General features: G+C 47.8%; 1 protein-coding gene across 2 annotated transcripts in view; it reads left to right on the top strand.

The window, feature by feature from the left end:
- LOC138513761 (pseudouridylate synthase 1 homolog) overlaps window positions 1-27,934 on the top strand; it is a 244,011-nt gene that overhangs the window by 130,946 nt on the left and 85,131 nt on the right. For both annotated transcript variants that reach the window (XM_069628849.1, XM_069628850.1), the window contains one exon: window positions 13,135-13,240. In XM_069628849.1, the coding sequence (XP_069484950.1) occupies window positions 13,135-13,240 (106 nt within the window). The remainder of the gene's footprint in view (window positions 1-13,134; window positions 13,241-27,934) is intronic.

Genomic DNA, 27,934 nt, shown 5'->3' on the forward strand with positions numbered 1-27,934 from the left:
GGAGGAGAAGACTGTCAGGGGAGTGTGGTGACTCTGCCAGGAGAGATACAGTACTCCTCTTTTGAGGATGGAGTTCCCATAGTGCCTGAATATTTAATGGCATGTTGTCACAGTAAGGCCCCCCCCCCTCCCAGACTTTCCCAATGTACCGCATATAAGAACCATCTTTGTAAACATAGAAAGAATATACATGAGTCAGGGAGTTAATTATACTACTTTTTGTAGTAATGATTCTCCAAGGGGCTCGGGTTATAGACCCACGAGAAGACCCATATTTACTTAAAATCTTTTCCTAAACATACTTCATGTAAATCCCCTAAACGTAGATTAAATGATGTTAAAACAACTAGAAACATTGTGAACTTCATGTCCCATAATGCTCCTAGTACTGACGAGGAAGAGCGGTCCAGAGTTACCAAAGTGTAATGTGCGGTCTGGTTGTTATAATGACCCAAACCTGAGCAGCACCTTTAAACATTTAAGGGCCTTTCAGGTGCGAGCCATGGAGAAGCAGCAGAGGCAATAGTAGAAGCAGCAGTGGCAGGCGCAGCAGGAAGAAGCAGGGAATGGATTTGCTGCTGTATCGATAGCGGGACGCAATGCAAAGTTTGTGGAGAAGGTCAGGATCTCTGGCTTATGCAGAGGATGCGCAGCAGAAAGCGGTATCAAGACGGGCAAACCCGAGGGAGTATCTCCCTGCATCCTACAACCCGCTCCGGAGTAAGGTTCTCTCCAGTGAGCGTTCAGGATTGTGCATGCTCCGTTGACGGTCAGCGCAAGCAGTGGCTGGCTGGCGGGAGTTGTCAAATGCTGCCGGGGTCCTGACTAATGAAGACGTGGAGCCAATGTGTTAGAAGGAGACACCAGGACAGACCGGTGTGTTACCTTGACCCTGTTGAACGCAGGGCGCTCCAAGGGAGACTGCTGAGTGATTTTGAATATTGAAAATTTACATTTAAGCAAACTGGGCACAACTCTCCTATTATGAGATGTCGAATAGAAGAATATTGTAACCCGCATTGCCCAAGCCAAAGAGGGGCAATAATAAAATAATTTACAACTTTCCTGAGGAGGGATATTTTAAAAGGGGACATTATAACCTACATTGCCAAAGAAAGCTGAGAGCGATACCAAGGCTAGTTGAATTTAATAGTCCCATATCAAGATACCTCGAAGGAGGGAGTTGCAAACCGCATTACCAACAGCCAAAAAGGTTGTGTAAAGGAAAGCCAGATACAGCAGGAGAAAGCCCTCCATGTTACAAGGAACAAGGCGGAGAGAAGTGTAACCTGCATTGCTTATGGCTTATGGCAACCAGATCAATGTGAGAACTATTGTTTTGTTGTGCAGTATGTTGGAGAAAGAAACTATATGCCAATTGTGTTAACAAGCCTTACCAAAGAGTACAAGTCATAGTAGAAGGAGTTTTATCTTGGCAGGAAATGCACTCATGTCTCCCTGCACACCCACCCCCCAGCATCCAGGGGCACCCTCTACCAGGCCCCCACTCATGTCCCCCTGAGTAGTGAGGGAGGAGAGACCCAGTCTGATAATTTGCTTGAATGTTGGGTGTCAACCAAGGGCTTCTTTAAGCTTGGTCAGAACATTGCTGCTTTGTTGCAGGCAGGAAATATTCCTAGGCAGGTTGAGGAGCTCAAAAGAAAGGAGAGAGAATCGCAGGCGAGAGGTGCAAACAGGTCTAGGCAGCGGTAGGGGGTTTGGCTTATCTTAGGATAGAAGCTAATTCACTGCTAGAGGTTGGAGAGAGGTAGCTTATGGAGGTAGTAGAGGCAGGTGTTTGGGGTTGGTAGAAACACAAGAAGGGGAGGACAAATAAACTGGTGGATGGGAGGGATAGAAGTGAAGGGTGTCACAAATGTTTTCCATTTTAGAGAAGAAGTAATGATCAAATCAGATAGGGATGATTACAGTACAAGAGTGAAGAGATTCCAACATGGCTTGGAGTGTGTATGTGAGGTTTCTGGGAAAGATTGAAGAGTAGTGATGAGATTGGTGAAGTAGGTGAATTTGACTGAGTCAAGAGCTGAAGTGAAGGCGAGGAGGGCATTCTTATAGGCCAGAAAAGAATGGGGGTGCATGTTAAGACGGATTTCTGAACTCTGTCCTGGTGGCGCAGAAGTTCAGAAGGCCAACCTAATTACTTGGAACAGGGTAACCTCTGGACAAGCCAGACCAATCAAGGTAGCGATCGCGGCGGTCAAGACTAGGTCTCAAGAGGGGTGAGGGTGACTGAAAGCCCGCAATGAGCACACAAAGCAAGAGCGCTTACAAACTACTCCAAACAGTTGTTCTATCAAAAATAGATACACATTTATTTTAAGGCCTTTAAAATAATGACCGTAGCGAGAAAATCACAATATCACAATATTAAACCAACACATACCATATCAACACAATATATATACAAATACACAGTCGCAAGCGTTTAAAGCACGAAATATGTAGTCCACCTGAAAGGAAAGGAAAACAGGCAGTGCGATAACGCTTTAGACTCAGTTCGCCTTCATAGGTACCTAACTAGATGGAAGTCCGAGCCCTGCGAAGAGTGGAGCCTTGTGCTCAAAGTACCTGCCACGCCGGTGCCGACGGGCACAAGGGGAAGCTCTTCGGAGGAAGTCAGGCGGTTCACGTTAGTGCACAGCAGAAGAAGAACAGGTTTCGCAACTCAACCGCAGCCTCCACAGCGGGCAGAAGCAGAGCGCGAGCGCGGCAAAAGGGTGCTGTTTTTACACAGCAGGGAAAAGCAATGGGATACTGCAGGAGGGCGACCAGATCCTAGATATACTACTCACCGGTCCCCGAAGCAAGCCGACCCAGGCTTCTCCACGATAGTTTCAGCAGCTGGCAGGTTCAGAAGAGCAGGAGACGCTTTGTAGTCGTGTAGAGCAAAAAGACGTCCCAATCGACGAAACCGGCACAGTTTTGTTGCCGCACAGGACAACGGAGCGGCCGTGTGTATTCGAGCCAAATGAACCCTCCTCCCTTCAGACCTGGGGACGCCAAGCGTACGAAGCGTGGGAGAGGGACAAGGACTCGCAATACAACACAACCTGGCGGCGGTTGCAGAGCCAAACTCCTTGGTAAGCTGGTCAGTCAACTGGATGGCCCAGAGACGCTTCCGAAGGCTTACTTGGCAGGAGATGGTTGAAGATGCCGGGAATAGCTGTTCCTGCTATTCCAAAGGTCGAAGCACCAGTACAGGCCTTCTGGTTCGATCAAAGGAGGACAGGGGCTCTCCGGACGACAGCAGTGCAAAGGAGGATTCCTTCAGCGGGTCACCAGCGATTCCTCGGTCCAGCCTCGTAGTTGCAGGATACTTGGCTCCTGTATTCCTTCGTTCGTGAGAACTCAGGAGATCGACATGGTAGTGGTGTTTCCAGCCCCCTCTTATCCACGGTTCCCTTCGCGCCAAAACGGAGGGGAGCCAATGGGAGATCTGCTCATCAAAACACATACCATACGTGGACCAATCACGGACCACGGTGGTCCCAGGCATTCACACCACCCTAGACTCTCTGGCACCCAGGATGTGTATTGGGACCAGACATCCCAGCCCACACCCTGGAGGCACACAAACGACATGTAGAAGCCCGCGAAAGCAACCACGTTTCGCGGGAAAGTACATGCCCAAATAAGGAAGGCCCCGGGTCGCCGGACCTGGGGAAGGTGAAGGGAGCAAGACGGTCAGTGGACAAGACAAAGGAGCCTCGCGGCCTGGCCATTTTGGGAGCCAGGCCACCATTTTGGGTTCAGTGCAAAAACGTGCTCAGAACGCCAAAAGGAGCTCAAAATAAACAATACGATCGCTGCCACCATTCGAGTCCCTGAATGACTTGCACCGATCAAATACATTCCTAAAAGAGTATCTAGGGCCTGTAGAAGGCTAGAGACCCAAGAGAGCTGTAACTTAGCTTACAGTGCCCTCTTGTGTCGTGTTGCACTAAAGCTGCGACACGATAAAAGAAACTACGGGAAACCACGTTCCCCGGTACTGACTGTCTTAAGGGCATGTCAGTTTCCCCGTAAGAAAGGAGCGAAAGCCCAGAGAAGTGCGGCAGAAGGCTGTACTTCTCTGGCAAAGTCAACAACAAGGTTAAAAACAATAGCAAAAAGTTTAGGGGTTGCCACATGGAAGGAAAATTCCCTACAATAACGAAATCTTTCCTAACACTCGCCCCTCCCAGACTATGGACAGGGGGAACTAATCCACCCCTGGATGAGTCTCTTGTTCAGGTCGGTTAAACATTCTGGACAACCCATCAGCATTGCTAGGTTGGACACCTGGTCTATGCTCAATAGTGAAGTCGAAGCCTTGAAGACTTATGGACCACCTAAGCAACTTTGGATTCTCCCCCTTCATGTTCATTAGCCACTTTAACGGCTTATGGTCAGTCTGCACAGTGAAGTGGGTCCCATAGAGGTAGGGCCTCAGCTTCCTTAGGGCCCACACAACAGAGAAACATTCTTTCTCTACCGTGGACCACCTGAGCTCTCTGTCCTTAAGCTGGCGACTAATAAAACCGATAGGGTGTTCCTTACCCTTCTCATCTACTTGCGATAGTACAGCTCCTATCCCAGTGTCAGAGGCATCCGTCTGCACGATAAAAGGTCTTTGGTAATCAGGGGCCCTGAGCACAGGGGCCTGGCACAAGGAGTCTTTTAAGCCATTGAAGGCCTTCTCACACTCGTCGGTCCAAGTTACCTTCTTGGGTTTCTTCGGAGTTGTGAGGGCAGTCAGAGGAGCAGCTATGGTGCCATAGTCTGCCACAAAATTGCGGTAATACCCCGTGAGTCCTAAGAAGGCTCTCACTTGGGTTTGCGTAGTGGGGGTAGGCCAGTCTTGTACTGCTTGTACTTTACTGGGTAGAGGCTGTATCCTCCCTCCACCTACTTCATGTCCAAGGTAAACCACTGAGCCTTGTCCAATCTGGCATTTACTAGCCTTTATGGTCAAGTGGGCTTTCTGAAGAGCCTGGAGCACAATCCCGAGGTGTTTCACATGGTCTTCCCAGGTGGCACTGAAAACTGCTATATCGTCCAGATATGCAAGACAGAATTCGTCCAACCCATTCAACACATGATTCACAAGCCTCTGGAAAGTGGCAGGTGCATTCTTCAACCCGAACGGTATTACCCGGAATTGGTAAAGGCCGTCTGGCGTCGAAAATGCTGTCTTCTCCCTGGCATGTTCTGCTAAAGCTATTTGCCAATAGCCAGCAGTAAGGTCAAACGTGCTGAGGTACTTGGAGGCACCCAAAGTATCCACCAGCTCAACTGTTCGAGGCAAGGGGTGGGCATCTGTCTTGGTGACAGCATTCAGAGCCCTGTAATCCACGCAGAACCTCAATTCAGAAGTGCCTGCCTTTGGAACCAGAACCACAGGACTGGACCAAGGACTACTAGAGGGTTCAATCACCCCAAGATCTAACATCTTGTTGACCTCGGTCTTAATATAAGACCGTACTTTATCTGACATCCTGTATCCCCTACTTTTGGTAGGTACACTGTCTCCTGTGTCAATGTTATGTTTGCACCAAGGTGTCAAACCAGGCGACTGTGAGAACAGGGGGGAAAACTGCCTAAGCAAACTCTTCACCTCCGCCTGCTGATCAGAAGTCAGGTGAGGGGCCACTCGGACACCCTCAACGGAGCTATCTGAAGGACCGCTTTGGAACAGGTCGGGGAGAGGTTCAGACTCCTCTTCCTCAACGTCTGACGCCAGTAGCAGTGCTGCGATTTCGACTCTTGGGACGAAAGCCTTCAGCCTATTTACGTGGAACACTTTTGGAGCCTGTCCAGGCCTTCCAAGGTCCACTAAATAGTTCACCTCACCCAGGGGCTCCACCACTGTGTAAGGGCCTGACCATTTGTCCTGTAAAGCGCGAGGCCTTATTGGATTCATGATCAGGACTTGCTGACCAGGTGTAAAGTTGATGAGGGAAGCTTTCTGGTCGTACCAATGTTTCACCAGCGCTTGCCCTGCCTTCAACTTATCACTAGCCAAGCCCATCAGAAGTACCATCCGTTTTCTGAGCCCTAGCACATAGTCAACTACATTGGTAGTAACAGGGGGAGTGGGCATCTCCCATCCCTCCTTGACAATGGCTAAGGGTCCCCGTACGGGATGACCGAACAGAAGTTCGAAGGGGCTGAAGCCAACACCCTCCTGTGGTACCTCTCGGTAGGCAAACAGCAAGCATGGTAAAAGAAGATCCCATTTTCTTCTCTGGGGCTCCTCCAGAGCCCCAATCATGCTCTTTAACGTTCTGTTGAAACGTTCCACCAGACCATTGGTCTGGGGGTGGTATGCAGAAGAGAACTTGTAGGTGACCCCACATTCTTTCCACATAGCCTGCATATACTTCGACATAAAGTTGCTGCCACGATCTGACACAACTTCTTTAGGGAAGCCAACCCTAGTGAATATGCCGAGTAAAGCTTTTGCAACTGACTTGGCAGTTACAGTTTTCAATGGGATGGCCTCAGGATACCTGGTTGCATGGTCGACCAGCACCAGGATAAACCTATTGCCCGAGGATGTTTGCGGGTCAAGGGGACCGACGATGTCGATCCCTACCCTTTCAAATGGTACCCCCACAACTGGGAGCGGTACCAACGGAGCTTGGATTGTCGCGCCAACCTTACCAGACAACTGGCAGGAGGCGCAACTCCTGCAGTGACTTTCTACTTGCACCCCCATCTTGGGCCAGTAGAAGTGCATGGATAACCTTTGCTTGGTCCTCTTCATACCAAGGTGACCAGCAAGGGGGACTTCATGCGCCAACTGCAGGAGGAAGGGCCTAACAGCAAGGGGAACCACCAACCTCCTATGGTCTCCTTCTGTAGACTCTGTGGGCTCACTATACAGGAGTCCACCTTCCCAATAAATCCTATGCTTCCCAGGAGGTTCACCCTCAAGCTGGGAGCAGGCCTGTCTCCTTAGGCCTTCCAGAGATGGGCACTCACGTTGGCCTTTACTGAATTCGTCCCTATCAGGACCTCCTTCAACTAACAAGTCTTTTAGTTCCGGATGGTCGTTGGGGTCGAATACTTCAGGCATCGCCACCTCCTCGTCAGGCTCGGGCGATTGACCAACTTCCTCCACCGCAGTGGTAGGCGAGCTCGGGGGAATATTCTCTTTCCCCCGTCTTGACTTGTAGACTCCTTTCGCCTTGGGTTTCCCCTTCGGCTGGGGCGGCGTATTGGACTTGGCCAATGCTGCCCGTGCTTGAGACCGTGTGTAGGGTCGTTCGGCAGTGTCTCCTACGAGCCCTAAAGCTCTGAGATCATTACCTAATAAGACCTTTCCCGGGACGTTTCTCTGAATGCTCACTGGAATCCTGACTGCTGTACCATTTAAAGTTAGATTAACAGGGATCACGGGAAACATACGGAGGGGGCCGTCAGCCAACTTAGTGGGCATCAGAGTAGCTCTGGCAACTTCCTCTGAGTCTACCAAGGTAGAATCCACTACAGTTCGACTGCACCCACTATCCCTAAGAGCTGGAGTATCCACTCCATTGATCAGCACACTGTCTTTAAAGTAGTGCTTGGTATTATCCGGAATCCTAGCATACGCCTCTGCGACTTTAGGCTCCCAGGAACCCAGGGACACTAAAACTACCTCGGCCTCTATTCCGCTGGGAAATGAGTCCGAGGAGAAGGATGCTCCTGTAATCTCTTCTTCCTCGTAGGAGGAGAAGGCCAGATTAGCGGAGTGGACCCCCAAAGGTCTAACCTTACAACGGGGATCCCCCTTCACATGGTCAGTTGCTCCACAAGAAAAACAAGCCCCAGTGGGTTTGTTTACATAGGGAGGCTTATTGTAACCAGAGTTCTGTTTCGGAGGCGCACCTCCACTACCCTGTGAGTTCTCTTGTGTCTTACCCTTGTTTTTCTTTTTGTGGCCCTTTTGGGAAGAAGATTTGGCAGATTCCCCACCCTCCATATCTTTGGACTTTTTCCCCTCCTCCTGCTTACCAGGATGAGTTTTGTCCTTATGGGACACTCGATGTGACACCCATAAGTCTGCTGCAATGGCCAGCTTCTTAGGATCTATCTCCTTCGAATCGGCCAAATGCTGCTTAAGCTCCGGGGAAGAAGAAGCAAAAATGTGTTCCAGCATGACAAGATTTATCATGCCGTCGAAGGTAGAAACCTTATAGCCTTCGACCCAGCCAGTTAAGTTTTTCAAAGATTCAGCGACATAAGATACCCAAGTACCACCTTCCTTTTTCTTATACTCTCGAAAACGCTTTAAATATTGGGCCGGAGTCTTCCCAAACTTTAAAATGAGAGTCTGCTTTAACATTGCGAAATCAGCCCGCTCAGCCTTCGACATTTCCATAATGGCACTACAGCCAGAATGGGGCAGTCTACTGAGCAACCACGCAATCTTATCAGCATTGTCAACTTCCTGGACCTCGCATGCATACTCAAACGCATTCAGCCAGTCCATAATGTCATTCCTCTCTTCATACACACTGAGCAGATCTTTTGGAAACCGTGGATGAGAGGAGGCCCCAGACCCATGTCCAGGACCCTTGGATCCATTTGCAACCTGAAGCTTGGCCAGTTCCAACTGGTGATCCCTGTCTTTTTGTTTTTCTGCCTGTTCGATTTTTAGTTTGGCTATGCTGAATTCAAGCTCCTGCTGCCTAAACCGCAGCTCTTGCTTCTTGAATTCAAGCATAGCCTCCCCATCAGCACTGGCAGAGGAAACATTAGACAGCTCGTCCTCCCTGTCCTCGTGGTCGCGGTGGAACAGTGCGGCGGCAGAACCGTCGGTTCTACCAGTGAGAGCAGCCCCACCACCTTCCGCACTGTCCTCAGAAGTAATAGCGTCAAGCTGCACTTCTTGCCACGCCACGATTCTTTGGATCATTTCCAATTTCGTGCCTTGAGAGGAAACACCTCTCTCCGCACACATCTTTTTCAATGTTTCTGACTTGGAAGCATTTAAAGTTAACAACGTATTTGTTTCCATACTGTTTGATAGGACTATGGCCTTTTTAAAGTTATACTATAACAATTCACTACGTGTACTGTTTGGAATAACCTGAAATGCCTTAGTTCGAGCGCAACACTGGATACCTTCAGTCGTATCCCACCGCTGTTCACCAATTTGTTAAGACGGATTTCTGAACTCTGTCCTGGTGGCGCAGAAGTTCAGAAGGCCAACCTAATTACTTGGAACAGGGTAACCTCTGGACAAGCCAGACCAATCAAGGTAGCGATCGCGGCGGTCAAGACTAGGTCTCAAGAGGGGTGAGCGTGACTGAAAGCCCGCAATGAGCACACAAAGCAAGAGCGCTTACAAACTACTCCAAACAGTTGTTCTATCAAAAATAGATACACATTTATTTTAAGGCCTTTAAAATAATGACCGTAGCGAGAAAATCACAATATCACAATATTAAACCAACACATACCATATCAACACAATATATATACAAATACACAGTCGCAAGCGTTTAAAGCACGAAATATGTAGTCCACCTGAAAGGAAAGGAAAACAGGCAGTGCGATAACGCTTTAGACTCAGTTCGCCTTCATAGGCACCTAACTAGATGGAAGTCCGAGCCCTGCGAAGAGTGGAGCCTTGTGCTCAAAGTACCTGCCACGCCGGTGCCGACGGGCACAAGGGGAAGCTCTTCGGAGGAAGTCAGGCGGTTCACGTTAGTGCACAGCAGAAGAAGAACAGGTTTCGCAACTCAAGCGCAGCCTCCACAGCGGGCAGAAGCAGAGCGCGAGCGCGGCAAAAGGGTGCTGTTTTTACACAGCAGGGAAAAGCAATGGGATACTGCAGGAGGGCGACCAGATCCTAGATATACTACTCACCGGTCCCCGAAGCAAGCAGACCCAGGCTTCTCCACGATAGTTTCAGCAGCTGGCAGGTTCAGAAGAGCAGGAGACGCTTTGTAGTCGTGTAGAGCAAAAAGACGTCCCAATCGACGAAACCGGCACAGTTTTGTTGCCGCACAGGACAACGGAGCGGCCGTGTGTATTCGAGCCAAATGAACCCTCCTCCCTTCAGACCTGGGGACGCCAAGCGTACGAAGCGTGGGAGAGGGACAAGGACTCGCAATACAACACAACCTGGCGGCGGTTGCAGAGCCAAACTCCTTGGTAAGCTGGTCAGTCAACTGGATGGCCCAGAGACGCTTCCGAAGGCTTACTTGGCAGGAGATGGTTGAAGATGCCGGGAATAGCTGTTCCTGCTATTCCAAAGGTCGAAGCACCAGTACAGGCCTTCTGGTTCGATCAAAGGAGGACAGGGGCTCTCCGGACGACAGCAGTGCAAAGGAGGATTCCTTCAGCGGGTCACCAGCGATTCCTTGGTCCAGCCTCGTAGTTGCAGGATACTTGGCTCCTGTATTCCTTCGTTCGTGAGAACTCAGGAGATCGACATGGTAGTGGTGTTTCCAGCCCCCTCTTATCCACGGTTCCCTTCGCGCCAAAACGGAGGGGAGCCAATGGGAGATCTGCTCATCAAAACACATACCATACGTGGACCAATCACGGACCACGGTGGTCCCAGGCATTCACACCACCCTAGACTCTCTGGCACCCAGGATGTGTATTGGGACCAGACATCCCAGCCCACACCCTGGAGGCACACAAACGACATGTAGAAGCCCGCGAAAGCAACCACGTTTCGCGGGAAAGTACATGCCCAAATAAGGAAGGCCCCGGGTCGCCGGACCTGGGGAAGGTGAAGGGAGCAAGACGGTCAGTGGACAAGACAAAGGAGCCTCGCGGCCTGGCCATTTTGGGAGCCAGGCCACCATTTTGGGTTCAGTGCAAAAACGTGCTCAGAACGCCAAAAGGAGCTCAAAATAAACAATACGATCGCTGCCACCATTCGAGTCCCTGAATGACTTGCACCGATCAAATACATTCCTAAAAGAGTATCTAGGGCCTGTAGAAGGCTAGAGACCCAAGAGAGCTGTAACTTAGCTTACAGTGCCCTCTTGTGTCGTGTTGCACTAAAGCTGCGACACGATAAAAGAAACTACGGGAAACCACGTTCCCCGGTACTGACTGTCTTAAGGGCATGTCAGTTTCCCCGTAAGAAAGGAGCGAAAGCCCAGAGAAGTGCGGCAGAAGGCTGTACTTCTCTGGCAAAGTCAACAACAAGGTTAAAAACAATAGCAAAAAGTTTAGGGGTTGCCACATGGAAGGAAAATTCCCTACAATAACGAAATCTTTCCTAACAGTGCAATCCTTGCATCCTAGAGGTCCACCAATGGATCTACACATCATGCACCCATGCTGTTCCTCACAATAGGGAGCATGACCTAAGCTACCTATTTGTAACTCTCCCGTAATGGGGTGCTGGGCATGTAAAGTGCTTCTCAACTGTTACGCTGCAGTCCTCCCTCCTATGTGGCTATCCCTAAAAAATACAGATTTTTTTTTTTTTTTAATGATGGATCCAATTCACTGCAGTATACTTTCATGGAAATTCGGGTCTGTCTGTTTCCAAAGACTCCTCCTTAGACAAGTGTTACATTCGTCACAATGCAAACCGATATCCAACTGAGGTTTCACTGTTCCATTTTAATTCTGGATGCACACAGGACACTTTACTAGTCATTTGTATGCCACTTGCAGTGTAAATTTTACCCCACTGCTGTAAACAGTTCAAACGATGTGTCTTCCATTACATGTGCCTTTAACCACCCCCATGTCCCCAAGCACTCCATCAATGTTTTGCAACCTATACCTTCCCACTTTTCAACTTTGTTATTTTGATGCCTCCACATGTGCCCTGAAAGGATGCTTGCCATATCTTGTGTTGGCACAAACGGAGAGGGTCGAGGGCGGGGGAGGGGAGATTGACACATTTTGGGCTAAAATAAACTCGTGGCCATGTTCCTTCCAGAACCGATTGGAATGACTGATGCATGAAGTGCATGTAGGAAGAATTGATATATTAATGCTAAATGTAAAGATGACTTGTGTTGACGTGCCAAACATATTTCTAATATGTTCAAATGAATTGGATAGAGGTGGCTGGTTAAGGATAACATTATAAATAAAGGGGTAAACCTGCACTCGTATCCCTGGTCCTTCAGGTAAAGTACATAGCAATAAAGCAGAAAAATGAACCAGTGCAACGGGATGACACTTAAATATTACAATACATATCAAATTTTAATCAATAAACTCATAACAAAAAATCATTATATTTCATAAGAAGATATAAAAACCATTGATTCATTCCTTCAATCACAGCCTCATACCAAACTCATTCATACATACATATATAAAAAACAGAATATGACATTTAGACCAGTGTCTACTGATGTTGTTGCCACACAACAATTCTATCAATTGTCGTATTTATCAATGACCCAGTTCATAATATCCGGTGTCGTCTGCATCTGGTATTTTATTTGTCCAGATGGCTCACTGTTTTTTATATATATATATATATATATATATATATATATATATATATATATATATATATATTTAGAAAAAGCTCATTACCCGGTCCGTGATGGAGACGGGATGAAATTGACGGAATGCACTCCCAAAAACAAATAGAGACAGCCCTGATGACTCTCTATACTGAGGCAAAAAAAACCAAGTTGGTCCAGACTGACATACCTTTATTATAAAGTCAGCATGGATAGGAAAAAAGCACAGAACACAACGCGTTTCACGGTACACAGACCGCTTGATCACGTAGAAAGATATATATATATGTATGAGTTTGGTATGAGGCTGTGATTGAAGGAATGAATCAATGGTTTTTATATCTTTTTATGAAATATAATGATTTTTTGTTATGAGTTTATTGATTACAATTTGAAATGTATTGTAATATTTAAGTGTCACCCCGTTCCACTGGTTCATTTTTCTGCTTTATTGCTATGGTTAAGGATAAAGCATGTGAATTTGGTTCATGATGTGCTTGGCGTGAGTTGAAAGAACAGTGATGAACAGAGAGAGTAGATGTGAAAGAGCGGATTGAGAAAGTGGGAGCGACAGATTTCATTACATAACAGAAGAATATGCAATGGTTGTATGTTTGGCTAATGTACAGTAATGTTGGCCCAATATAGAACAAAGTCTCCATGTATTAATTACAACTTACTCTAGGGTGTCTCTGCATTGGGGCAGCTGGTCTCTCTCTGTCTTTGGAAATCGCCTGATGACCTGGTGGAGAAGATCAACTCTCATCTACCTTCTGACATCCGGATTTTAGGTATGGAATACTGGGTCACGAGTGGGGAAGGAGAGATGACTAGGCAGTTAGTCGTGTGTTGTATCTTTTCCATAACATAGTTGTGTACAATGTGACAGCAGATAGAAACTTATATTTACTCTCTGTCAATCTCCAGCTTCACCCAATGTTATTTGTCGTATATCGTCTTCAAATTGATGGTTCTGTTGGTCTCAGCCTCTCCCGATTTGCTTCAGTATGCATGCGGACCTCCTGCTTAGAAGTGAGACTTCCAATCTCTTTGCCAACAATGATAATCTGTTTAATGATTTATTAATTTCACTTAAGGATAATTCTCATTCTTTTGTCTCAAGATGTCCTTCTTTGGTATTGGCAAGATTGAGTGGTTGATTTAATGTTAAGGTCCTTTAAGGCAGGACTCGCCAAAAGGCCCATAGATTGAGTAGTGGTATTGGGAGTTAGGGCTTATGAAGGTCAGTGTGGAGGATAGTCTTGGATTCTACCTTCCCTTTTTCCCTACGTAAGCAGCCCTCCAACCTCTTTTCCTTTGTAGTTGGTGAGCAGGTGCAAGTGGATCTAGGTCACGAGGCCTAAACCCTACCCACCTTCTTAGCCCTGCCTCTTCCTTTATGCTCTTAACTCTTAGATCAAGTGAGTCTCTCACCTCAGTGTCTAAAGTGAAGGGCAGACGAGGAAAATGGCAATTCTGTTTGGACCGTGACAAGAGTTAAGCACACCATGTGTTTTCTCCCTCTGTCCCCTTAGGCCATCCCCACCATCACCAGGCAATGCCGACGTCAACATCGCCCCTCCTCTAAGGTATGTACTCTGCAATGCAGCAACCTCAACCACATCATCCTCCAGCCCATCAGCACCCCCTCACCGTCCACAACACATAGGTTTATGCTTGCCAACGTCCGCTAATTTATCACCCATGCAGCAGACATCTTGACGCCATCATCATCATCACTGAGACCTGGCTGAAACCCACCTTCACCCACATCCTAGATGTCCTTGTCCCCGATGGCTCCAGCATCCAATAGAGACTAGCAGAAAAAGACAGGCGGAGGCCTCGCAGTCATCCACAAGACCATGTGGCACTGCATCAGACTTGATGTTGAAAACATTTGCTCCTTCTAAGTCCTCTCCTGCCATTTGCCTCTTTCCCCGACAGACAGTCACCTTCCTTCTCATCTACGGGATCATCCAAACCCAACACCGCCTTAATCTGAGACATCACTGACCTGGTCACCACCATGTCCCTCACGCACACCAACATCTTCCTAGGCAACTTTAACCTCCGAGGTAACAAGGCCACTAAACCGATAAAGGAATCTCTCCTCAGCCTTATCAACACCCTCAGCCTCACAGAGCACACAAAAGACACAACGCACGAGAAAGCTAACCTCCTCAACCTAATCATCACTGCACTGACTTCCCACCTCTACAGCTCTCCTCTCCCACCCAACTAGCCTGACTACCCGGCCGTGCCTTTCAACATCCTGCACACCACCCCAGTGAAGCACTACTGGTAGAAACCCATCAGACAAACCTTCAGGTCCTTCAAGAACTTCCCATTGGAAGCCCTCACAGAAGACCTCGCACACCTCCACCTCACCAGGACCAAACACCCCAATTGACCTGCAACTCTCTACTGGAATCACTCAATGCCACCCTCTCAGCCCCCATCGACCAACACGCACGTCTGAAACAATGCATCTGCAAACCTAGATCGTCAGCACCCTAGTATACGCAAAAACTCAACTTCAGCAAAAGTTTAATCAGGAAACAAGAAAAAACTTGGCATCGCTCCAGGAACGCATTCACCTTGGTGCAGCTCAAAGAACTCCGACCATCCCCCACCAACTAGTCAACACAGCCACGGCCTCCTGCCATCAGAACACTATGGCAGAGGCCGAAAACAAAAGCAAAGACCTTTTCAAAGCGGTAAAGCACTCTGTCAACCCGCTACCCGACCCTGCCATACCTCACTCCCTCAATAAATCCACTGCCATCAACACCTTCTTCATCGACAAAATCAGCAAGATTCACCAGCACATAGACACCAGCTCTGCATCCACAGACCAACCTCACGTCCCTCCTCGCAAAATCTCACACACTGGACAACATTCAAGATACTCTCTACAGAGGACCTGGTAGAAACCCAGACCGCCCTCAAAGCCACATCGTATACAGACGACATTGTCTCAGCATCCATCCTCGAGACCCTCCCTGCAGGAGCTTTCCTTCCCTACCTGGAGATCATCAACAGCTCCCTAGGTGGAACATATCCTCCCTCTACTAAGGAAACCCACTCTGGATCCCGACAACCTAGATAACTATCGCCCCATCACCCATCTTCCCTTCCTAGGAAAGTTCATCGAGAAAGCGGTAGCCGCACAACAGCAGCAACACATCAACATTCAACACTCTCCTCCAAACCTAGCAATCTCGGTTCAGACCCAGATGCAGCACAGAGACTGCAACCATACAAGTGGTCGATGACGCCCTCAACATCCTTGACGATGGCCACCCCTGTCTTCTGGTTCTACTCTACCTCTCGGCCGATTTTGACACAGTACATCACCAGGCACCCACAGACACCCTACGTCATTTCATGGGGATCAACGACCTTGTTCTATGCTGGTTAAAGTCCTACCTCGCCAACGCCAGCAGTTTGTTCAGATGGACTCCTCTAGATCTCCAATGCTCCTAGTCAACTGTGGAGTCCCGCAGAGTTCCATTCTCAGACCAGTGATCTTCAATCTATACCTGGAGCAGCTGGGAGCCTTCCTAAGCACACACAACATCCACATCCACCAATACGCTGACGACACAGAGCTTTACCTCAAGAGCACGTTCATGAGGGACATCCATGGGCTCAAAACTTGCCTCTCACTGATCCAGTCTTGGATGTCCAGTGCATACCTGGAGCTCAACCCCTCCAAGATCGAATTCCTATTCCTCACCACTAAAACCGAACACCGAGACATATAGACCTGACTATCAACCATGAACCCTGAGGGCTTCACACCTGAGCTCACCTCACCTCCTGAGCCAAGTACATCGGGTTCCACATCGACAAACACCTCTCCTTCAAGACGCACATAGATAGGAAATCTCCAGAAAGTGTCCTACATGAGGCCGCACACCTCATCAAGGTCTGCGCAGATACAACCACATCACCCTGGCCCTCATCAACCATCAATGGCTCCCACTGCATGCAAGAATCACCTTAAAATCTTGCTGCATCATCTATAAGGTAGTCACCCTCAAGTCACTCAGCTACTTTGCAGAGAAACTCAGCATCTCCTGCGGACAGCGCTGCACCAGAAGGCAGGGCATGTGCAGACTTGAAAGCCATAGTTGCAAAATGGAAAGGACCAGAAAGCAAGCCTTCTCTGCCTACGGCCCAAGACTATGGAACCTCCTCCCCATCCGCATCAGACTCGCACCCACGTTCCTACAATTCAAAAAAGAACTCGAGACCCACTCTTCAAGGAGTCTCTCCTCCTTAACACCTAGGCCATTACATCGTCCCTGCGCGACCTGACTCACTAGGTGCCGTCGCCCCTCTCCTCCCCGCCACCCTGTACAGCTGTACCCCTCCTCTGTGGCCCTATGAATCCCTCCGCTGTATATCTGTTTTGCTGTAACCTCTGAAAAGCGCTCTGCACACAATAAATAATAATAAATAATACAATTTATGTCCAGGTTGTAGCTTATCGTGCATATGTATACTCATGTCCAGGTTTATGCCAATGTGTGGGCAGCAAGTAGCTAGTTGGTATCAAGCACTTAGCAAATATTTAGAGGTTCTCCATTCCAAGTAAGGGTTACTTTAAAGAACTCCTGGTGGCAACAAGTAAGATAGACACAATTGATCACAGTTCAAGGGTGTTTATTGAATTATGAATTTTGTATGCAGGATGGGAAAACACCTAATCTAAACCTAAATCTAAGATGGGAGCAAGTGTCGACCATCAAATGAAAATAAGGCAGTCCAAGTGTTGTTGTGTCAAATAATAAGGGCCTATACTAAGAAACCTATTGCCAAACCTTTCAACTACTATAAAAAAAAGGGTGTGGGATAGTTTTCAATAAAGAAAGAAGTGTTCTTAAAGAATGTCAGGCTGTGGAAGGGCGTATCTCCCTTTATCACATTTTGTGCACGGGGTAAAATGGGAGCTTGGAGCACTGTACAGGCTCTGGCTTCTCCAGCACGAGATGACAGTTCAAATGGCAGTTATCAGGACCGTCGATGGCCAAGTCTATTTCCACTGTAAGTCTCTTGCCTTCGGGGCCTGATGTGTTCAAATAACAAAACAAAGGTTCCTTTAACTAAATGAGTTTGTTAGGGTGATAATGATTCACCCCGGGGTCCCCCTCTTCTGGGCGCTGACCCTCACGTATCGTAATCAGAATTATATCAGTTCTTTTCTTTCTGAACTTTGGATGATAGATTCACCTCTGGATCTCCCTCTGCATTGCTTGGACCGTTCCTCTCTGGCATCCCTCCTTCGGGTTCACTATTGCCTTCTCTTAACTTTTGCTTTCACTTTTCTCAATCTTAGGGTGACACATTTTCACCTGTGGATCCCCCTATGCCGGGCTCCGACCCCTCTCGATTCTTAGCTTCCCTTCGCCTCAGGGAGCCAGTGCAGAGATTTCAGTCCGGGAGAGATACGATCCCTTGGCTTGAGGCCAAGGACAAGTCTTGCAGAGGGTGGAGAGTAGAAGCAGGCAGATTTAGAAAGGCTTTTGCAGTAGTCTAGAGAGGACCAGAGCTCTAGATACAGTGAGCTTCTGGGGGAAGGAGAGGAAAGGAAGAATACCTCTAAGGAGGTGCAGCTGGTAGTGTGACTTCTTTGAAATGTCGGAGATGTGAGGAGAGCCGGAGAGAGTGTAGTCGAAGATGACCCCGATGTTTATAGCCTCACAGGTGGGAGAAGGAAGAGGGCCAGGAAAGGCTGACCAGAAAACGATTGGAAAGGAGGGAGTAGGTGTGCCGATGAGGAGAATGTCAGCCTTACTGGCATTAAGGGAGACATCATTGGCAGCACACCACTCCTGGATAGCGGACAGACAGTCAGAGATGAGAGAAGGAGACGAGGTGGCGGAAGGGAGCCTGAAAATTAGCTGGGTGTCGTCCGCATAGCACTGAAAGTTGGGGCAAAGAGCGGCAATGCAGTGGGCAAGAAGTGCCAGGTATTGGTTGAACAGCCAGGGAGAGAGGTTAGACCCCTGGGGAACACCACAGGTAGATATAGAGATAGAGGAGAGGAAGGACCCAAGTTGGGCCTGGGAGGGTCGATCGGAGAGGAAAGAGGTCAACCAAGCCAGGGCCTGATCAGTGATACTCAGGTTATCACAGAGACGGTTGAGCAGGATGGCCTGGTTGGCCGTGTCAAAGGCAGAAGAGAGATCACGTAAGATGAGGACACAGGGGGTATTGGAGTCAGGTTGGAGAGCAGGTCTTCACGATGTTAGGAGAGCCGTTTCTGTGCTTCTGGCAGCTCTGAAGCTGGTCCTGGAGACAACCAACCGATTTCAGTGTGAAGATGGCCAGCTTTTCCAGGAGCTTTCCCAGGAGCTTTCCCAGGAAAGGAGTAATGGAGATTAGGCGATAGTTAGCAGGGCAGGTGGGGTCGGCTGAAGGTTTCTTAAGAGGGTTTTAAAGGAACAGGGGAGAACCTGTTTTGACAAGACTTTCATAGATCAGACTTGTCTAGAAACCTCGTCTGGGGAGAAAAGGGGAAAGGCAGAGAAGGAGGGAGTAGAGGTGGCCACAGACGGGCCAGCAGAAGAGCCGGGAATAGAGGGAGGAGGAGGGGAGGAAGAGAGACGACGGGATGTCCTGAGCTTTAGAGATGAAATGAGAAGCCAGGGCCGTGCAGAAGGGACAGGAGAGGTAGAGACTGCAGCAGGAATATCCAGCTCCTTGCAGATTTTAAAGAGTTTGGCCGAGTTGTTGGATGACGCAGAGACGCGGGATTGGATGAGGGCTCCCTTCTTGGTGCGGACCGAGAGGCTGTATTGCCTTTGGAGCAGGCGGCAGGCCAGTTTGTCAGAGGATGTACAGGAAGCACGCCATTTCCTCTCATCCACCCTGCACTTGCGTTTAAGGATGACAAGGTCTGAGTCGTACCAGGAGCTGCACTTGGCTTTGTGCTTCAAGCGGATCCTCATGACCAGGGCAAGGACATCAAGAGTATCGGATATAGCAGAGTAGAGCATAGAAAGGGCTGTGTCAGGGTTTGAGTCAGCTAAAGGGGGGAGGGGTGGTGAGAAAGTGGCAGTGGAAGCCTCAACTGACACACGCTTCATGGGTTGGATAACCAAGAAGGTAGGTGGCAGTGCTGGAGTTGGCTTGGCCTGAGGGGTGAAGAGTGAGCTGGGAGGAAAGGAGAAAGTGATGACTCCAGGAAAGAGGAGAGGCAAGAGGGATAGAAATGGGAAGGTCTGTAGAAATGAACATCCTGAGTGTGCCCTGCAGAGTGAGTCGGGCCAGAGGGGAGTATAGAGAGTGAGAGAGTTGCAGAGGTCGCAAAAGAGTCCAGAGGAAGGACAAGAAGCATCCAGGTGGATGTTAAAGCCTCCAAGAAGGAGTCGAGTGGTCGAGACCAGGAGGGAAGAGGAGAGGTCTGTCCACTCAAGAGAGGAAGGAGGAGATCTGACCAGGTGGCCGATAGAGGATAGCCACAGTAAGGGAATGGCTAGGAGAGAGAGAGAGCCTGCTGATGAGGCATTTGAAAGAGGAGTATGTCTGCGTAGGAATGACAGAGGCAGAAATCCACTCGGGGAAGATCAGGTCTACACCCCCTCCGGAACGATTTGACCTGGGCATGGAGAGGATCTTGTAGCCGTCAGGGAGGAGAGTGTCAAAGCTTGTGACAGAGCTGGCCGTGAACCATGTCTCGGTGAGACGGAGGACATCGTGGTCAAGTTCTTCCAGAAGGCGGCAGATGTCAGAGGAGTGTTTGACAGCTGAGCAAGAGTTTAGATTGACAATATGCAGAAGGTTGCCGTCCTTGAAAGACTTCCGGGAGGGGTACAAATCAGAGGTACCTGCTGCAGAGGTGTCAAAGAAGCCTGAGTGGGGGTGCAATAGGACGGAGGAAAGGGCTATGTAGCCAAGGAGGAGACAGCAGAGGGGGGCAAGGAAGCCTTGGAGGGAAGAGAGGGGACAGCAGGAGAAGAAAGGAAATTGATGAGGTGTGGGAAGCATCTATCAAAGAGGAGAAGGTTGGCCTGGGGGCCTTGGACCAAGACAGTAACAGTCAGGTAAACATTAATGATGACCTTAGAGGAGTGGAAGGAGGCCAGGAGGGCCTCCCACTGGGTGCCACCATTCATGGGAGAAGAGAAAGGAGAAAGTGCAGAGACCATATGGAAAGTCAATAGGTCTGGCGAGGAAACGACAAAGAGGATGTTTGTGAGGGTTTGCCTGGAGGAAGCACTGGTATAGGTGTCAGCGATAGGGAGGCCTGCGTTGGAGACCGGGATGTCCTTTTTAAACTTCTTCCTACCAGATCTTTTGAGGAGAGCAGGATAGTCGATAGAGAAGCAGTTAGAAAAGATGGGAGAGACAGAGAGCACCATAGAGTAGGTAGGGAGAGGAGAGAGAGGAAGGGGCGGCGGAGGGGGTGCAGTTAGGACACTGGGGAAGGACACAGGGAGGGGCGCAAGCAGACGAGAAAAAGAGACAAGGCCGTACAGTTTGCTAGATGAACGCTTTGCTAAGAAGGCAAAACCAAAGACAGCACTACTTTCACAATGTAGTTTAAATACCGGCGAACACACCTAGGTCTGAGAGGCCTGGATAGTGGGAGAAAAGCCTACTTTCACAATGCAATTTTAAATACTTTCACAATGGAATTTAAAAAACCGGAGAAAAACATACCAGGCTCTGAGAGTTCTGTATAGTGGGAGAAAGGCCTAGGTTTCGCAATGCAGTTGAATACATTAACAATGCAATTTTAAATACTTTCACAATGCAATTTTAAATACTTTCACAATGGAATTTAAAAAAACGGAGAAAAACACACCAGGGTCTGAGAGTTCTGTATAGTGGGAGAAAGGCCTAGCTTTCGCAATGCAGTTGAATACATTCACAATGAAATTTTAAATACTTTCACAATGCAATTTTAAATAATTTCACAATGCAATTTGAGCGTCCTGTAAAGTAGGAGAAAGACCTAGGGTGCGATGCATGCCAATAATCACAGCACTTTTCCAGCGTGGCAATGGCTAATAATCACAGTAGTATTCTAGTGTAGGTAAGGTTGCTATGTGGCAGGGTTTTTGGGGTAGAACGAAGGGTATATTCCTCACCCGGGCCACTCCTACCTTACTAGATGCTGCTGGTTGACGGCTGACCACTGGCCACTATACCTCCTTCACTTTACATTGGCAATCATGACCAAGGGCAATCCATTGTCTTCAGAGAAGTAGGTTAGCAGTGGAAACCTCCTAACAACGACAGTATGCAAAGTACTAAAATAAAGGAATGTCCAAGCAAGGTGCTTTAAAAATAAGTCTACTAAGAAAACACAGTATCACTAAAACACTTATAATATATCCCTGAAATGACATTAAAACTGAAAATATACATTGAATATGTATTCGTGTAGGCAGGCTCAATGACTGGCATTTCAACTTCTGGTGGGAAGAAAATGGGCAAATGTAAAAAGAGAAAAAAAAAATAGTCTCTTAAAATGTCTTTTGACAAGGCAAGGAATGGGCCACCTAACGCTCTCTAGAGCCCAAGTTAAGATCAGGGGTTCAGGCTGTTTGTTGATCACTTGGCAGCATCATGCTGGTATTCAGGGTGTGCCTGCCACAAGTTCTAGTTGCAATTTGATGGGCTCAAGTTGGCATGAGGATACTTGGTTACCGTGGCTGGTGCTTCAAGATGGCTTATCGATGACTCAGCTTAGTTTATGGTCTGCTGCATTGTCTGAGTCGGACAGTCTCATAGGTGCAGGTGGCTTGTTCGTAGCAAGCAGAAGGCTCGGTCCAATGTTTCAAGGTTTGGTGAGGTAGCTCGATGGGGTTAAATCGTGCCTTTGATGATTTCGAAAGGCTGTACATTTGATGTTAAATTGGGTGGTTCGATGTAAAATGTGGGGGTGGAAGGCTCAGCTGGCACTTCACTGTATGAAATAGACTCATTGTTTGAATTATGTTTCGAAGGCGGCTTCAAGGCTCGAAAATGGTGATATTCTTTTCTGAGTCTGATGAGCAATAGCAGTTGCCGCAAATAATGCCTCCAGATCTAGGGTTGCTGGGTGTCTCTTTCAGAGAACCTTGCAGAGCTGGAGCTCTGTTCTGCGGCTTCCCTCGTGGCATGTTAAATTCTTCTCATTTAAGTACCCAACTAGGTAGCATACAATTCATAAGCACGCTAAGAATATTAAATGAATAGAATGTCATGAAACATAAATAAGACACTATTTGATGTTCATTTTGTTGGGATCGTTCCCCGGTATACCAGAGGTTGACTGAGGGTCCGCTTGACTCTCAGGGGCCCAACACACTTCCCCAGAATAAACAGAGGACTCAGCTAAAGGCAAGTAAGAACTGTGGTTTATTACAAAAACCAACAGGGATCATACAAGACGATCAAGATTCTCCAGTACATCTCAACTTTGGAATGCATGCATTTTGACGTGACTTTGCGTCATGACCTGGGCCATTACCCACAAAGCTATCTCCGGGTCGGATTTGTTATCGAGAGTGGCATCCCTTATGGAAGTACCCTATAGAGGTTATTCTACTGGTCCTTGCATGTCAGGTGGCTGGCCCGTCCTATCCCCAAGAAACAATCTATTACATTGTTGCAGAGTAGTGGGCTTACCATTGGTTCATTCCCCTTGTCATCTGTTGCCAGGCGCGGGCCCCTTAAGAGACAGACAATGGGAGACCATGTGGGAGGATGACGTGGGATGTGTGAGGGACAGGAAAGAAAAAAGTTATTACGCAGTTGTAAAGAAATAAAGTACGACGTTCCAATTCCACTCAGGTGTTGCATCCTCCTTTCATTAGGCCATCCGGCCTAACAACTGGCAACGAGGCAGTCTCCCGTGACCCAGAGTCCTTCCTCCATGCTGGAGGGCAATCCACTGTGCAATTTCACAGCCTAGCATCCTGCTCCAGTGCGCTGTCTGCGCACGTTCCATCCAGCGTGTCAGCGATCCCGTGGCATGACACCCGATCCCGGGTCCTGTCCAAAAAACGTTCCAAACGCTCTCTGTGGTGCCTGAAGCACTCAGTCTGCAGTGTTTCACCGCGCGGCAATCTGCCAGCGGTCATCTTGAAAGGGGCCCCTAGGGGTCCCTCGCGATATGGAAACAAGGCAATAACCATACACGAAAAGATGCGCCAGACACGAGGTTCAAATTCCCAATGCTAGGGTTTATTGCAAGCAAAAATAGTCCCAATTGGCCAACTGTGGTCTCACGCCCCGCGACGTGAGTTTCCTAGACCTCGAGGGACGCAAGAGAGCGAATTACGTACATCAGTTACATATATACAAAATGCATATCATACAATCAGCTATGTCATGTTTAACACCCCTCTTTATTAAGTTTCTTTGAACTCTGGATGACGATGGACATTTCCGATGGGTATGACAATTATGACACTTTCGATGTCTATTCTAGTAACAATGTGCAATTAGAAAGTGCGGAGGCATCTTTTAGTTGTTGAACAGAACACGGTGGTTCTGTTCTTGGAAGCAAGCTGCACATGGGGGAAGAGTCACATTCCAAGCTTTGCTATCTATGAGGTACTATTCGTGTCCTGGGAGCCGACACGCTCTAAAGAGTTTTGCGAAGGGGGGCCGTAAGAAGAGCATAATTCAAGCCTTTAGCTGCTTTATTTTAACATATTCTACTACAGTACGAGACTGGCTGGCAGCTGTGAAATGATTAAATGCCCTGCAGCTCTCCCTCAAGGCTACAGAGAGGGAGCGTGGGCATTCCTTTCTGGGGTACTCATGACGAGTTTCAACGAACTCCTCAGTTCCGCGACCTTGCCCTTTCATATTCAGACAACAATGTTAACAGTTGAGCAGAGTAGGCAGATCCCGCAAGAATTGCAAACTTCAAAGCAGTTTTAGACAGAAAGCAATGAGCAATGGTTAACAAGCAAAATGGTGATTCTTGCTACGTTTAAAATGGCCGCTTGTTGGTCAAGCATAGCAGTCTGTATTTTCTATAATTCGGTGCATAATACGGTTGGCCTACGGCCATCAAGTTACGTCTGTCATTCAAATGGAGGGTATTCACTTTTCCAGACAAACCCTCCTTTTGGCCGTATGCCAAACGTCTTATTCATTCATTGTATCCTCCTCTGATGAGGATAAGTCTGGGGTATCTATGTCTGAACCTCTCATGCTATCATGAGCATCATCTTCATCATTAATGTCTATAGCCATGAATTGTTTTACTGTTTTTGTTTCATCAGTGTCTCAGTTATTTCGGTCATGCGTTTGTTTTCCTCTTGACACCATGTGCATACATCCCTTAGTACATCCATCAGTTATTTCAGTGCAAACTATTGGGAAGCATTGTATGCAACAGCAGCAGGTTATGAATATACCAAGTACCACCATTAGTATCGAAATTAACTTCCATCCCCAGGACCGCAACAGTCCCCACAACCAGGATCCTATCCCCCAAACCCCTTCTTCAGTAGAGAGTGTGGAACTTAGGACATGTAATTTCCGGATTGCTTTAAATATTGTAGGGGAGTAATCATCTATATACACACAGCATGCAGTTTTTACGAGTTTGCAAACTCCCCCACGATCAACTAATATTATATCGAGAGCCATCCTGTTTTGTAGTGCCATTAGTCTTATTCCTTTTTCTTCTAACGTCATGTTCAATAAAATATCTGTTGTTGAATCTATTGTATTTTTTTATATTCTAGACAGTTTTCTTATATTGTAGGAATTTTCTATTTGGGACAAGAATGATATAAATGATTTGGCTATATCTATTGCTATCATTCCATCCTCGCTACTCCTTTGAGTTCTACCTTTTGTTCGTCTGGCTACTTCTGCTGTTTTTAAGAGGAACACTCCTGGAAACAGTAGACCTAGGTAGCATGTACCTCCCCAGTTCCAGGGTAACCATGGATATGCTTTTGCCCACATATGAAGTAAACAGGGTCCCCTACGTACATGGGTTCTATTTCGTGCTTTAAAATTACTGTGTTCAGGCAGCTGCTAAACGTTCCTACTTTATAGGAACCTTTTTTCTGTAAACATAGGGGAGCAGTTTCGGGGCTGTGATCCACTGTATAGGCAGGGGGCACAGCATCCTTATTCCATTCATCCCTCATTCGCTATCATTACTGATGTTTCTTCTGCTGGCGGGGTCGGTCTATTCTGCCTATGTAATCTATCTAATCTTGTTGTCTTTCGTGTATTCTTCCTCATGGGATCTGGTGAAAACACGCGAGCTTTGTGGAATATGGAACAACCCACAGGTATCATGATCACTTCCTCAAATTCATTCATATTGGTCTCATCTAGCTGACCCGTATTACTCTTGTTCCATTTCCCAAAGAACATTGCACTCAACGATACTTCAAATGAATAAACCAATGGTAATGGTTGTACATACCAGCCTATCCCTTTCCCACCGTGCTGTGGTAAATGGGCACAAACCCAGTAGTCTTTTTTTCTTTAAAACCGCATGGGTCATGTTCATGATGAGCAACAATGTATTGTTGCTGTATCCTTCTCTGTGTCTTTCTTCCATTGGGGGCAAAGTACCAGTGATTACATGAAACGGGCTTTCAGTAGCTGCTTTCGGCAAAAGTGTTTTTAATGGCTGCGCGGACTCCAGGAACCATAGTGTAATAGCTGTTATTGTTGGTACTACCATACTTAAGAAACACAGGACCAATGTCCAAATCAGTACCTTATTCCTCTTACCATGCTTTTTCCCTAAATTTACAGTCTCTAAATCTATCATCTTTTCAGCAAGGGTGCAGGAGGAGGCTGAAACCGGTCTTGATTTGTTCTTCATCGTCCTTCTTCTTGCTGGCAAAGTTCATCGCAAATGTCTCTCGTTCTTGATGCCAGAAAAGTTCAACGAAAATGTCACAGTTCAATTCTGCCAGCCCTTTCACAGCCTTGATCACTTATCCACTCCGAGCAAGATTAGTTGTTCTTTCTCCCACTGCTCAGACGATTTCTGAACAATTCTTTATTGATAGAGTACTATGTGCATCCAGCTTGTCCTGCTCTGGCTCCTGACACATGTACTTTTCTTTATAAGCGCACCGAGGAGCCGTGAGTCTTGAATTGTCCGACTTGCACAATTCTCACACTTCTCTCCTCTACGCCCCTGGTTCCTACTCCGTCCGTGAGTGGAACCAAAGGCAAAAGAAAAACACCAAAGATCTGTGGATCACTTTGCCTGTCGAGGCCGCAAATTATACCGTTTCACTCCTGGTAATGTATGATCCGTGAATAGTGCCGTTGCACTTTCAGTATCAGGTTCAGTGTCAGCCTGCGGCACAAAGATGGGTAGCGATGAGCGCCGTGGCAATGATGTAGTTTCTTTCTTTGGCTTTGGTGCGTTTGCAGAGACTGGCGGGCGCCAAAGGGGTACACGTGTTGTTTCTGCTCGTGTTTGCAATGCAGGGTTTGTGTTGCTCGGCAGTGATGTTTCTGCTGAGCAACGTTGGGGCACTTTTCGCCCTTTCCCCTTACTGGCAGCCTCTTCAGGCTCTGTTTTGAGTTTCACTTCTCGCTTGGGCTGATGCTGTGGCAATGGACTGCCAACAGTTTCTTTCGTTTCCGAGACTGTTTTCTTTCTCTGATCGTCGGAAGTTGTCAGCAGTCCTGGGAATCTTTTGGCTTGTGTCGCATGGATCCATGCCTTCCGTCCGTCCACTTGAATGGCGGTTTGCGTCGCCAAAAGTACTTGATAGGGGCCCCGCCACCTGGGTGCGAATGCTGTCTTCCGCTCAAAGTTTTTAATCAGGACCCAGCTTCCAGGCTCCAGCGAGTGCCCCGGTCCGGTGTATCGCACTGGTAATGCCTCCTGCACCTGCTGATGAATTAAACGCAACTTCTGCATTAAAAGGCCACAGTACGTGCTTAACATAGGATGCTCGACCTCACATAATCTTTTGGGCTGCGGTGCACACCATACATTTGCCGGTCTCCCCATTACAATTTCATAGGGGGAGAGCCCAGTCTTAGCCTGCACAGATGTGCGCATGCACAATAGCGCTAGGGGTAATGCATCCACCCAGCTCAACTTGCTCCCAGCACAGATTTTCGCTATCTTTGACTTTAAGATACCGTTATGTCTCTCAACAAGCCCGGCAGAACTGGGGTGCCTAGAACTGTGGAATCGTTTCTCTATCTGTAGACCTGCACAGATCTGTAGTACTACTGCGCCCACAAAGTGTGGGTCGTTGTCTGACCACAGGACACAGGGCAACCCGAAACGGGAGAAATACTCTTTCAACATTACTTTTGCCGTTGACATGGCAGTGCAGTCTTTTAAAGGATATGCCTCCACCCACTTGCACAAATCACCACTAACACATATTTGTAGTTCTGGCACCTATTATTTCTGCGGCTTGTGCTGAATTGTAGGGGATTCTTCTGCTTTCTACAACACTCTCTAGGGTAGTAATTGCATATGCGGCCGTTGATGTGCCATCAGGTAATTTAAAACAAGA

The sequence above is a fragment of the Ambystoma mexicanum genome, chromosome 12 (assembly GCF_040938575.1).
Source record: "Ambystoma mexicanum isolate Mex_15411 chromosome 12, UKY_AmexF1_1, whole genome shotgun sequence".
NCBI lineage: Eukaryota > Metazoa > Chordata > Amphibia > Caudata > Ambystomatidae > Ambystoma > Ambystoma mexicanum.